The sequence below is a fragment of the Passer domesticus genome, chromosome 1, assembly GCF_036417665.1.
Source record: "Passer domesticus isolate bPasDom1 chromosome 1, bPasDom1.hap1, whole genome shotgun sequence".
Lineage (NCBI taxonomy): Eukaryota > Metazoa > Chordata > Aves > Passeriformes > Passeridae > Passer > Passer domesticus.
The window spans coordinates 23,328,630-23,341,062 of record NC_087474.1 but is presented as its reverse complement, the minus strand read 5'-3'; the positions used below and the strand labels follow the sequence as shown (position 1 = coordinate 23,341,062).

The window sequence follows — 12,433 nt, the reverse complement described above, 5'->3', positions numbered from 1 at the left end:
ACGTAATAAAAAAAATTAGATTAAATGTGTCCAAACCTTATTCCAGAAGGAAGGTGCCAGCTATGATGGAATTGCTTTAAGACCAAAAACAGCCATGGTTCTCTTTGGCAGCATTTAATAAAGTTTTGAATCATCATGATGAAGTACCAACAGGTTTGTTGGTACTTGCAGTGATTTACATATGTTCTCATCATTAAAGAATTTATGATGACTGCACACATTATTCCTCTGGTGACATGGATAGTTAATTCTTTGCTTGACAATCTGGGTGGCATTGAGCAGCAGACACCTTCAGCCATTTAAAGTCTGACAGAAGGTGTGGTTTTACACAGTATTTGGTTTTCCTGACAGCATTATTTGGAGAATACAACCAGGAAGAACAAGGCTCGTTACATACTAAGCCCACTATAGGCTTTGTCAGCATAAAAACATAGGATCAAAGTCCTGAATGATTTCACTGGGTTTGTTGGAACAGAAGCATTTTCAGAGTTCTCATTTGCAAAAGAGTCTTAGAAAAAACTAAGATATTAATTGACAAGGATACTGATGAAAGATGCTGACATTACTCATTTTTGAAGATATTGAGGCTAACTAAAAGAGTCTGTTGTTTTGTACTGCTTCTCTGTCAATAATGTTTCAGTTTTATTTAGAAATGTTAGCTGTTATTTAATTGCACAGTAGATCAAGATCTAATTACCAAGTGAGTTTTTTTAATAATTGAAGCTTACTGCTTAACAAAACATTGATTGAAATATTTCATACTAAACATTATATTGTGTGACATCTGCTTTTCAACTTGCTAATGATGCCTGTGACTAGTCAGGCTGTTTACACAATCCATAATTGTTGAAAGTAGCAAGTTAATAATGAAGATGTAATAACCTGTTTTTACACATGTAAGACTGAAGTTCTTGTTAGTTATTTAATAATTAGATTAAAATCATGTCATTATTATATCACGTTAGTAAAAGTCATGGGTTTTCAGCTGTGTATTTGCAGGATGTTTGACTGATTTTGCAGGATGTTTGAATCAGATTCCCTATTTTTTGGGATTTTTTTTCCCTTTTTAGTGCTTTTGCAGTAGAGTCATGGAGTAATCCACTAATATAATCTGCGGGCTGTTTGTCATGTAAATATATTAATCGAGTTTAATTTGAGTCAGTAAAGAGAACGAGTAGAAGTCAGTAAAGGGTCAATAAAAGTGGTAGCAGTGTCAGGACAGCTGGGAGAACATGTGGAATGCTCTTCTTATAAACAACATAATTTTTGTTTTTTTAAAGAGTAAACTGTTCACTAATATTTTGGGGAAAGGATACTGACAGGCACATTGCCTCAGCAGGGTCTCTGACAATGACATGCCTGCAGCAGGCTACTGTTAAAAGATTGTAAAAGTGTTGACAAGACAGGTAAGCTTGCAGGCTTTATTTATTTATTTTTTTTTATGTGCTTTTTCTCTTCCTGTAAACCAAACATTGCTGAGTCACTCATTTAAAACCACTTGCTGACTACTCATTTAGGCTTCCTGGCAGGAAGAGCTGCAGAAGCCACGGAACAGCTGCAGGCACACCTGCCAGCCACCCATGCACAGCTGGTTCGCAAGGCTGAGCAGCTCAGGGCACGGGCCCCACGCAGGAGCTGCCAGGGAGTGGGCCAGAAAGCCAGCAGCAGTACAGCTAATCACACCAACAGAAAGACTGTATTTATTTCACAGATGTGCCCTGTGAAATCGGTAACACGAATACAAGCTGTTCCATGGAAATGCAACATAAACACAGTGAATATTAATGGCACCCAGCTGACCTCTGTGTGCAGCCTCTGCTGAGGGATGGAATCGCCATTTCCTTATTGTAACGCCAGGAGATCTACAGAATTATCTAACTTTCCTATCAGGTACTTCCAATGTATGAAAAACCATAAATTCAGTGTGACTAAAATGGATTTGAAACATTAATCATGTCAGTATCACTTTCACCCTGTGCTGTAAGAAACTTTAGAATTAAATGTGGTATTTGTAAATGTGGTGTTTGTGGTATTCCTACTGCCTCCTAAACCTTCAGTTTTAACTCTCTGATTACTTGTTGTATAGACTGCCACACTAGCCCTTCTTCAAAAATTCTCATGATGAGGACATTACAGCAATTACACAGGAGGTCAGCAGGATGCCATGGGCCTCCTTATTGACCAGAACTATTTTACTCTTCCTTCTACAACTCTGCCTGCCTAGGTGAAGTACTGCAAGCTCGCTGAAGAAGGAGCTGTGGTTTGTGTTTAAATACTGTGTACAGTGCAAGTAGGTGCTGGTCCAATACTGAGGGTCATAGTTCCTACCAGAAGACAAACACCAGAGCAATTAATGAAAAGACAGCCTGCTGTAGTTGGAAAGGCAGTTCAGCTTCTTTAGTCCAGTGGACAGCACACCTTAGATAGCAAATTCTGAATGACTCAGTGGTGTTTGCTTTATTTTGGAATACTGATAAATCCTTCAGGTATCATCCCAGCAAATAAATTCAGTTCACGGGTGTATAGTGAGTCACGTCTTTCATATTAGCAGAAAAAACCCATATGTGATAAAGCATTGCAAGGGGTTAAAGAATGAAGGAGAAATTATCTTTGAAAACAAAATTTAAATAATTCAATAATAATATAATCTTCAAGTTTCCAGTCTAATTTTCTGTATGCTGCAGTGGCACGCTTGTTACTTCTAAATAAACAGTGGAGGGGGGGAAAAAAAGAAGTTAAAATCTCCTAAAAGCACTTAATTTTAATTTCCTCGGCAGTCTGGTACGGCCCTAGAGCAGGACTACAGCCCCCAGCAGCCCCCGCGCGGCCCCGGGGCGCGCACCCAGCGGGCCGCGCGCGGCGCTGTCGTGGCGCTCGCGGGTGAAGGGTCCGCGGCCGCCGCGCCAAACCCGCCGTGTCCCTGCGGCGTCCCGGCCGCCCCTCCTCGTCCTCGTCCTCCTCGTCCTCCTCGTCCCGCTCCTCCCGCGGCAGCGTAGGGCAGAGCCATGAGGCGCGCGGGGCTGGGTAAGCGCGGCGGCGGGGCCGGGCCGGGGTGCGGGGTTGTGGCGGGGCTCGGGAGCTTTGGCGGGAAAAGGCCGTCAGCCCCGCCTCGGCCTCTGCTGCTGGCCCCGCTGGATTTACGGAGCAGGGGTTGTGTTTTGTTGTAGAATTACAGGATTGGGTTTGGAAGTGACTTTAAAGGCCATGTAGGTCCAACCCCCATGCCATGACAGCTTCCTCTAGACCAGGCTGCTCAGAGCCCATCCAACCCTTCCAGGGATGGGCAGGCACCCACAGCTTCTTTGGACAGCCTGCTCCAGTGCCTCACCACCCTCGCAGTAAAGCATTCTTTATTAATATTGCATTAAACCTACTGTCTTTCAATTTGAACCATTCCCTTGTCCTGTCACTACATGCTCTTGTAAATAGCCTTGCCCCATTTAGTTGTGCTGTTGTTTTGTTGTTCGAATACCATGTTAGTTTGAGCTGTGTTCCAGTTTATAGACAGATTTGTTGCTCTTCTATCTAGTCCTCTCCAAATTCATAAATAGTTAATTTGGGGGTTTTTTAAGTGCTTCTCCATGGTTTCCTGCCATGTTTAGGAGTAAGAAAACAAGAATCCCAACTGTTATGAATTTATTACAGATATAATCTGGTGCAAATTGAGAAATCCTTGCAGAGTTCCTGCTGAGTGTTCGAGCAGCTTAGGCCTCATTTTTCAGCCAGCAGTCATGCTGATGACTAGAAGGAAACTTTGAACTCCCACGTCATGTTCTACAGCCATGTGGGTGCTGTGACGGCACTGCAAAGCTTAGGAGATGTTTACACCCCTCAGTGCATGACTGAGTTCTGGGGCTTCCTCCTAGAAAGTATTTAGGGCTGAACCAGGCGTGTCTGACACTACCTTAGATTTACTCCTACCCTTCAGATTTGTATTGTGCAGTAGTATTTTCATGAAATAAAACAAACCTGGGAACGCTTCTTAGTGAATCAAGAGAGGCGTTAGGATGTGTCTCATTAAGAAGTGGGCATTTGGTAGTGCTTAGGTCTTCAGTCCTTCCCTCTGTCAGACTGACAGCTCCCTCTTGGCTGGAGTGGAGGCCACCCCGCTGTGTGCTGTTCCTGAAGAGGGGATGGATGTTTATGCACGGAGTTCTGAAGGAAGTGTGCCTTCTGACTGTTGTGCTTGCAGGTGATGGAGCAGCTGCAGGGAGCTATGGCTACACCAACAGTGGCTACAGCGTTTATGAAGAGGAGAACGACAGGCTCACAGAGAGCCTGCGGACAAAAGTCAGTGCCATTAAATCGGTACGTAACTGCAGTGGTGCTGCCACAGTCAGGAAATCCAGCTCTATGAATCAGGGAAGCTGTACACTTAGTTTGAAACAGAAATTTAAAAGAGTGATTGTTAGCCTGGTTGGATGACAGGTGACTGCCAAAGCTGCTCAGGTGGATGGACAAGGGAGGAAAAAGCACAAGGAAAGGTTCGTGCCTCAAGATGAGGGCAGGGAGAGATCGCTCACCAACTACCATAATGAGCAAAACACACTCGACTTGGGGAAGTGAATTCATTGACAGTCAAATCACTAGGGTAGTGAGAAACAAAAGACTTAAAATGCCTTGCCACTACCTTTCCCTTTTTCCTGGGCTCAGCTTCACTCCCAATTTCCTATTCTTCTTAACCCTCAGTGGTACAAGGAAATGGGGAATGGGAGTTGCAGTCAGAAAAGATGTCATGTGAAAACAGCTCTTAGAAATAGCATGCTGATATCCTCTGAAGGAAAAGTTTGGTGTTCTGATGGTTCTGATTCCTTTCAGAGATTGAAGACTTCTTTTAAACAAGTCTTAACTGAAAGACAGCTCTGAGATTAAAGTTGTGTGGATTTCTTGTTCTTAAAAGCTTAGCTTTATAAAGCACGTTACAGTGAATTTTTTAGGCCTGAACTCACTCGAATCTTACTGCTAATACTGTTGCTTAAAATTGGTTTAGTCTCAAAGAGAAATTATACAGGTTTAGAATATGAATAGAGCAAGTTAAAGGGTAAAAAAAAAAGCTTTGACCTTTGTTATCAAATTTCATTTCTTGTCTCCTGCTGTGGTGTGTTACATTTCAAAATCCATGTATGTCAACAGAGCAGTTCATGGTTCCCCAAGGAGATCTTTCTGGAGTTGTGTCTTTTAGTGCAATGCAATAATCTTGCCATATAGAATAGCCTTCACATAATCCAAGAAGCCTCATGTAAAATCAGTTTCACTCTTGATTGAAATGTATCAGTACAAGATAATGAGACTCAAGTTTTGACATGTGTAAACAAATGGGTTTTGGCTAATCCAAAGCATGGGGGCCTGGAGTCCCTCCATCCCAGGAGCTGAGCAGGGTGTTCAAGGCCAGCGTGCTGATAACAGAGGAAAGGCCTCTAAGAGTCAGGCTCAGTGTCAGTTCTCCCCTGTTTAACTCCAGAGCTGCTTCAAGCCGAGGCTCTTCTGGCTGGCTCCCACCTTTGTGATGTTGCAGCTCCAGCTGTGCCTGGTCTCATACCTCCCTCATTCCAACCCTAGCCTGACTTCACTTTCTGGCTTGACCTGGGACTGTCTCAGGCTTCTGCCCAGGCTGTTGCTGGGCCTGGACACTGTCTCAGGACTGGCTCCAGTGCAGCTTTCCTCCTCCGTCTGTTCTGTGACATAAAACAGAGAAGGGCTACACAGGTTCACTGAAGAAAGTCCTGTTTATAGCACAGCAGCAGCTTGTCAAAAGAGATGTCTTTGCAGGTTACAAGTGTCAACTCCAGCAACACTTTGAGTCAATCCAATGCTCATGATTCTCTCTGTTGTGTGCCAGCAGTTCTAACAGTTGTTCCAGGAATGGGTAATTGCTACTTCAGACTTGACTAGATCTTGAGTTTTTTAAAGTCCATCCAATAATTCAAGTAATGCATTATCTGGAAAAGGGGAAGAGGAGCATTGAGTACTTCCAGTGACTCTTTAGACTCATCTAGTCAGATGAAAAATCTTTTATTTCCCTAAGGGTTATTGATAGACTACTGTGCATGTTTTTGTTTTTGAAAATATCATGTATTTCACTGGGGAAAATGCTAGTCATGTCATGTATTTTTGACTGGGTTCTCCATGTATTAAATTATTCTTCATATTTGATACTTTTTGATTTTTGTTTTGATTTTTTGTTTGTTTGGGTTTTTTTATAGCTTTCCATTGAAATTGGAACAGAAGTTAAAAACCAGAATAAAATGTTATCAGAAATGGTAAGCATTGAATAACTAGCTTTCTTTAAAATATGGGTCAGGATTAGAAGTTAATAATGTAAAGCATCCTGTCTTTTACTATGAACATTGGTATTAAAATTTTGACAGCTTGTTGTTGACTGTAACATGTGACTGATTTGTCAGCAGTACCAGTATTTCTGTTCAAAAGGATAAGATGTGCAAATACATTGCTCTTAAGGCACAACCTTCATCTTTATGCTTCAGATAGGAGTATAGGTTTTCAATCAGCAAATGTCGAGTATCATTAAAAAGGTACTTCTATATTTAATTGTATTCAAGAATAGAAGAAAGAAGCAAAAAATAAGGGAGTCAGAAATGCCTTTTTTGCTTACACTTTGCTTCGGCTTGGGGTAGTAATAGCACTGGATAAATGGGTGAAAGCTTCTGCCTCTAAAATAATTTTAGTTCTGGAAACTGAAAAAACAGGGAAAACTATATTTAGTGAGTGGTAAGAGTATTTCTTTCTCAGAGTAACATGTTCTTTTGTTTGCTTGGCTGTTTTTTTTTTTAATGTAGGAGAATGATTTTGACTCTACGGGTGGACTTCTAGGTGCAACTATGGGCAGACTGAGAACACTCTCCAGAGGAAGCCAGACAAAGCTATTATGCTACATGATGCTCTTTTCTTTATTTGTTTTTTTTGTGATATACTGGATTATTAAACTGAGGTGATGCATGTTACCTCTGGTTTACATTGTATAATTTCAACTGTAGTCTTAGTTGATGAAGACATTGATTTAAAGTGGCACATTTTGTGGATAAAACAGTGAAATTTTTGTAAATTGCATTAACAATTAATGCGAAATTATATAAAGTTTTCTTAACGTATCAGAGTTTTCCCATCATCCCCTGTTTTGGGGGGATTATTTGTAAATATGCAGAAACAGCCAGCATAGCAGGATGGATTTTTTTAGGGGAAAATAGTTATTAGAATTGATAGAAAAAATTCAAATAACAGTGGTTATTTAAAAATGAAGTAATTGCAGAATTTCAAGGCTTTTGTTTTCATTCTGCTTTTCATTCTGGGCCATGCTCTAAATTAGAGCTCCAGTTTCAGGCATATAGTAATTTCAGTTGCAAGAACACAAAGAATATGTGCATCTTTCTAAACAGATCTTACCTGTGGAGTATCAAAGGCTGGCCTGAAGCTAGCAAATGTAATAGTGATAGCCACAAAAATTACTTTTTTGTTTAGGTCTGATGATGTTTAAGTAACTTTATCTGAGCGTTTTGGAAAGAAGTTACTTAAAACTGGATTTTTTATTTTTCAATTTAAATGTGACAAATCATGTTTACACATCTACTCTTTTAAGCAAATGCCTTTCATCATTGGGACCAACCAATATGGACACAGTACAAATGTTTTCTTTATATTTAAAGTATATAAAACTGAAATGATTCAATTGAATCACTTGAACTTTAACCATTTATGTTTATTTTTCAGTGAGTGATAGTCCCTAAAATCTACAGTGCATGATGGCAGATATTTTGAATTTTATATTAAAGTATATTATGATGCATTTGTTGGAGGTGCAGTCACATTAGGGTATTTTATTTTGAAGACACAGTTTTGGCTCACCAAGTAGTTTCTAATAATTGAGGCTATTACGTTGCTGAGTTGAACATTCAAAAAAAATTAAGTTTGCTAGATATTGAAATTATATCTACAAGTTTTGGAAAATCTTTTTAGAAATACTGTATGATGTGTTACCATTAACAACCAATTATGAACTTACAAATAAAGTGTCCTGTAGTATTATCCTAGCTAGTGTTGTTTATATACATTTTTTTCTACATTTCATTTGGTAGAATACCAGTGTATTTTTTGGAAATGGTGCTGTATTTAGGGGAAATTTTTATTGTTTTAACAATAATACAGGCTGCCTCTTCCAGCGTAAATGGCTGCTTTAGGAAGACTTTTAAGTAATCATGCACAGTTTTCATATGAATGTGTTTATTTTCAATATTTTTCTTAATAATTATGCACACAACATGGTACATTGCTGCTGAAGTTCAGGCCTCTGCAAGCTTCAGATACACTTAAACAGTTGTTAGTAGAATTCTGCAAATAAAAATTTAACACAACTCCCATCACCAAAAATACATGACAGAGTGGAGTACAAATTGATAGGGATTTGGCAAAGATGACAGAGCTCATTTTAATGATTGCTTTCTAAAAGTGAAAGATAGGGAAGGTACCTGTAATTGAGAGGAAAGGCACTGTTCTGGGGTTTCATTATGGCAAGGAATAATTTGTGCCATGATTGTTCATCTTGAAAGCAAAGCTATACTGAAATGAGATTAAGCTACATAGCTTCCATTTGTATGGAGGTTCTGATTCGTAATTGTCTGCATAGATGCTCTGAAGTGTAGATAAAGCTTGATTAAAGAACATATTTTTTTTCTGTCTGATTAGCATGGGTCATTGGAAAACTTAGGTAACCCACTGAGAAAACAGAATGCAAGGTTTCAGAGTGCTTCATATCAACAAAAATTTGACACTGGAAAATACAGAGTGGTAATGGTGAAAAACATTGATGTGCATTCTGATTGCAAAATTACTGATCTGTTTTCTGCTCGAAGTGTACTGGCTGCTTGTCACCTTCATTGTGCAGCACAAGTCATGCTCTTGCTTTCTTATTTTTCAAGGAAGAGTGCAGATGCGTCACTTTCTTGGAAGTATGTCCATGTATTTGCATATGATGGAAAGCATGGTTTCATCTGTGCCACCTCCTATTGACATCAATCTAAAGTCCCTGCAGAAATATAAAGGGTAGATTTAAACATTTGCATGCTGTTCTGATGGTGCTGTGCTGGACAGCTTGCCCAGAATTATTTACACACTGCATACGAACACCACATGCCCGCAGAACACCTCATCCACTGGCTCCTGGGCAGGTGGTCTGTGACGCTTCCCACAGCACCCCTGCTGGGCCCGTCCCAAACCTGAAGGTGCCTAAGCCTGCAGTTGAACTGTAGGAGGGGAGGGAGCTTTTCCAGGGCCAGCAGCAAAAAGCATTGCAACATTTAACTTTCCTTAGCTGTGGTGAAAGAGTCAACCAGTACCTGAGGTATTGGAGAATTGCACAGAAAGGGTACAATTTCCATTCAAGGTTTTTAACCAATCCAGGTTTTTCTAATGGCTATATAAGATCTGGTAAAAGCCTTATTAGTATTATATAGAACCTTAATGTTACATAGTATAATACTACGAGTAGTTCTGTATAGTATTCTAGTGTAGTTTTGTATAGTCTATAGAGCTTCTGTGCTTAAGTATTAATGCCTGCAGAACTTAATGCTTCAAGAATATTTACTCTTATTTGATATTTCTCATCACACTCATTTAAAATCTGCCATAACCATCCCAAGTCAACCCTAACAAGTATTGCCTAAGTTCCCTGTGCTAGCCAGAGTGCTAACTACTGCAGCCTCAAGCAATTCTACTCAAAAATATTTTACCTCAGTGGCGAAGGAAAAAACACCACCAATAAAACTACCAGAACAATTCCAAACTACCTCTACTTAGCAGACCTGGAACAGTGGTAGGTTGCTTGTTCTTAGTGCTGTGGTGCTGTCTGCTTTGTCAAGCTGCAGAAAGCCCCGACCACTGCTCAGCATTTGGCATCTTCACTGTAGCAACAGCAAGTAACTAATCTTCTGAACTCCTCTGTGATGTCAATAGAAATCCTCTCTGCAGCAGGAATCCTGGACACATGGGGCTTGTTTATATGAAATTATAAATAGGCAGTGGTAAGATCTGGCTTCGGTGGTGTGTGACAGACAAGTCAGGCTGTCACATATAAAGACACATTTCAGAAAAACAGAACACTTTTTGTATGTTTTGTGCTTGTGTATATCTTTACAAATTTGCTGATAATTATATTTTTGTCTCCTTGGGTGAGATAAGGAATATTTCTTAGAGAATCTACAGCCAGGTGACTAATGCTGATCTCTCCTCTGGGGAGCCAAGACAGAAGGTTTTCCCCTAATTTAGGCGGATCAAGATGACAAAAGACACAAATGATTTTAATCCAGCAGCCCTCTTCTGGGAAACAAACTTACTTTCATCATAAGAAGATGAGACCAAGGGATTAACAATCCTGCCAGCAACTCTGTAAGTAAGCTGGGAAAGAGCACATAGTGAAGTCAGCTTCTATATCAGTTATTTAATGTATGCTTATGGTTTGATAGTTTATCTTATATCAAGAATGCATTACTAATACAGCACATAAATATTTCAATGTATATAAATATTGGAATTCAATTGCTTCTGCTGTAAAGGCTTTTGATCTGGCACAATAACATTGTGCTTTTGATTTCTGCATCACCATTTTGTTGCCACATGACAGCAGCACATCCTGAACTACCTGCAGCCCTGCTGAGGTGAGCACCAACCTGGGGTGGCTTCCCCCTAACCAAGGACCATGAGGAGCCAGCCTGCAGCCTACCAAGCAGTTTGTAGAGGTCTGCTTTTGAGGGACCAAACCTCTAGCTACTTGTTGAATGTCACTGGATGCTGTTTTCTTTAGAGAGTGAGAGTTAACCTGAGGAAGGAGAGAAATCCAACTATTGTGTTGTATGCCTCTAAAATATTCCCTGTAAGGAGTTTCCTTACATTCAGGAAATCCCATGTGTCTGAAATACTTACTGTAGATTATAAGATTTCACTCAACCAAATCAAGATATACAAATGGTAAAAATTAATCCATGTTTTAACGAATAAAAGCAAAAAAATTCTTCAATGTCAAGTTAAAAAAAATGCATTTAGGAGGGAGGATGAGGAGCCCTTCCCACCCACCAAACTCAATCCAGGTAAGCAATAACTCCTAGTTAGGTAGCAACAGGAAAAAAGAAACCCTCCACATTGTGAAATCATGTTTCCCATCTCTATAGAAGCCATGTCTTACAGCCTTCAGAAATGTGTCAAGCACTGCTTGAAGGAGAAAAAACAAGCTCCCTTTAATCTTGGACTACCCTAATTTGAAGGTTATGAGATAACGAAGTTCTTCTGATTATTAGGAACCCTGTAATTTACAGCCTGAAAATGTGTAATCCAAATAGTCTGCAGTTTAACATTCCTCTGTTGGCTGGTGTTGACCCCTCTGCACTCTGAGGGACGTTTGGACCTTGTTTTTGCACAAGTTAAGCCATGTCTATTACCCTGCCCCTAAAACAGTCCCAGTTTTCCTAAAAATCGGGGCCTTTTCCCAGTCTGAGTGATTTCCCCAGCCATAAAGCAGGGACATGTACTCATTCATAGCACAAGCAAACTTTTAGATCTTGTAATGTGCTATATACAGCTCATGGCACACTAAATCTGTCTGTAGCTTCAAGCTGGTAAAATGTTGTGGTGTTTGCAGTTGTGTCTTCCAGTACCATTTATTACCTACAGCTGAGAAGCTGGGTGTGCTCTGGGAGTTGCTCTACACTACATTTTCCTCTGGAAAACCATATGGAATTGGATTGAGGCACTTTCTGTTCCCAAACAAGCTGAGAGGAGCCTGCTGCACTATCTATGATGCAGGTGTCTTCATGAAACTTCAAATTTCCTGCCAAAATAAACTAAGAATTTTTTTTTCTCTTTTCTGGCAGTGATCAGTGCCAGTCAGACAGGGGGAAGAAAGTGAGTTTTGGTGATTTAAGCCCTGGTATCCCCTAATAGCCTAGCATGATGGCAGCAGTCCCTCAGAGATGCTGCTCTGTGCCTCCCTGTTTAGAAGGCCATTAGTAAAAACCTTACCAAGGTTTGCATAGCTCAGAGCATCACTGCTTCCCTGGCTATTTATACACTGCTGCTTTTCAGCACAAACTGCACTTGATTACAAAACCTTTACCCTTTTTTTCTCATGACTCACAATTTCAGGTTTTAACCATTTTAAGGTTCTATTACTAGCAAGAATTATCTCCAAAAAAGATGAACCCTCAAGCCTAATATTTTGTAATTTCTTCCATATTCAGACTCAGCTAGATTACCTATAGGCTGTCTAAATTAAGCAGAATCTGAAGGAGGCTTTGTTCTAGAGAGAAGAGTTTGAGCTGGTGCCACCCAGTGCAGCAGGCCTCTGACCAGGCTGGCACAGCCTGGTCAAACCCACAGCTGTGCCTGCCAGTTCCCATGACCCTGTTCCTTCCCCCTCAGGGACATTCTGAAG

The 12,433-nt window shown here is 40.4% G+C and overlaps 2 protein-coding genes across 6 annotated transcripts in view; one reads left to right on the top strand and one right to left on the bottom strand.

Annotated features, from left to right (window-relative positions):
* The first annotated feature begins 2,865 nt into the window (after positions 1 to 2,865).
* BET1 (Bet1 golgi vesicular membrane trafficking protein) lies at positions 2,866 to 6,962 on the top strand. Its single transcript, XM_064410373.1, has 4 exons — positions 2,866 to 3,024; positions 4,193 to 4,308; positions 6,204 to 6,260; positions 6,798 to 6,962. The coding sequence occupies exons 1-4, from the start codon at positions 3,006 to 3,008 to the stop codon at positions 6,951 to 6,953; spliced, it is 348 nt and encodes a 115-aa protein (XP_064266443.1). The 5' UTR covers positions 2,866 to 3,005; the 3' UTR covers positions 6,954 to 6,962.
* A 168-nt stretch (positions 6,963 to 7,130) lies between these two features.
* The window catches only part of LOC135294700 (probable acyl-CoA dehydrogenase 6), a 75,752-nt gene continuing 70,449 nt past the window's right edge, over positions 7,131 to 12,433 (bottom strand). For 3 of the 5 annotated variants that reach the window (XM_064410305.1, XM_064410323.1, XM_064410313.1), the window contains exon 10: positions 8,219 to 9,037. In XM_064410305.1, coding sequence (XP_064266375.1) covers positions 8,947 to 9,037 — 91 coding nt within the window. In that variant the 3' untranslated portion in view covers positions 8,219 to 8,946. Of the gene's footprint in view, positions 9,038 to 12,433 lie in introns of all 5 variants that reach the window. The other 2 variants (XM_064410334.1, XM_064410343.1) reach the window with 1 other exon arrangement.

Bases quoted from the DNA above. Each gene is read 5' to 3' on its own strand.
- BET1 (XM_064410373.1), top strand. The intron at 4,309-6,203 runs GTACGTAACTGC...GTTTTTTTATAG, and splicing joins AAGTCAGTGCCATTAAATCG to CTTTCCATTGAAATTGGAAC. The intron at 6,261-6,797 runs GTAAGCATTGAA...TTTTTAATGTAG, and splicing joins ATAAAATGTTATCAGAAATG to GAGAATGATTTTGACTCTAC.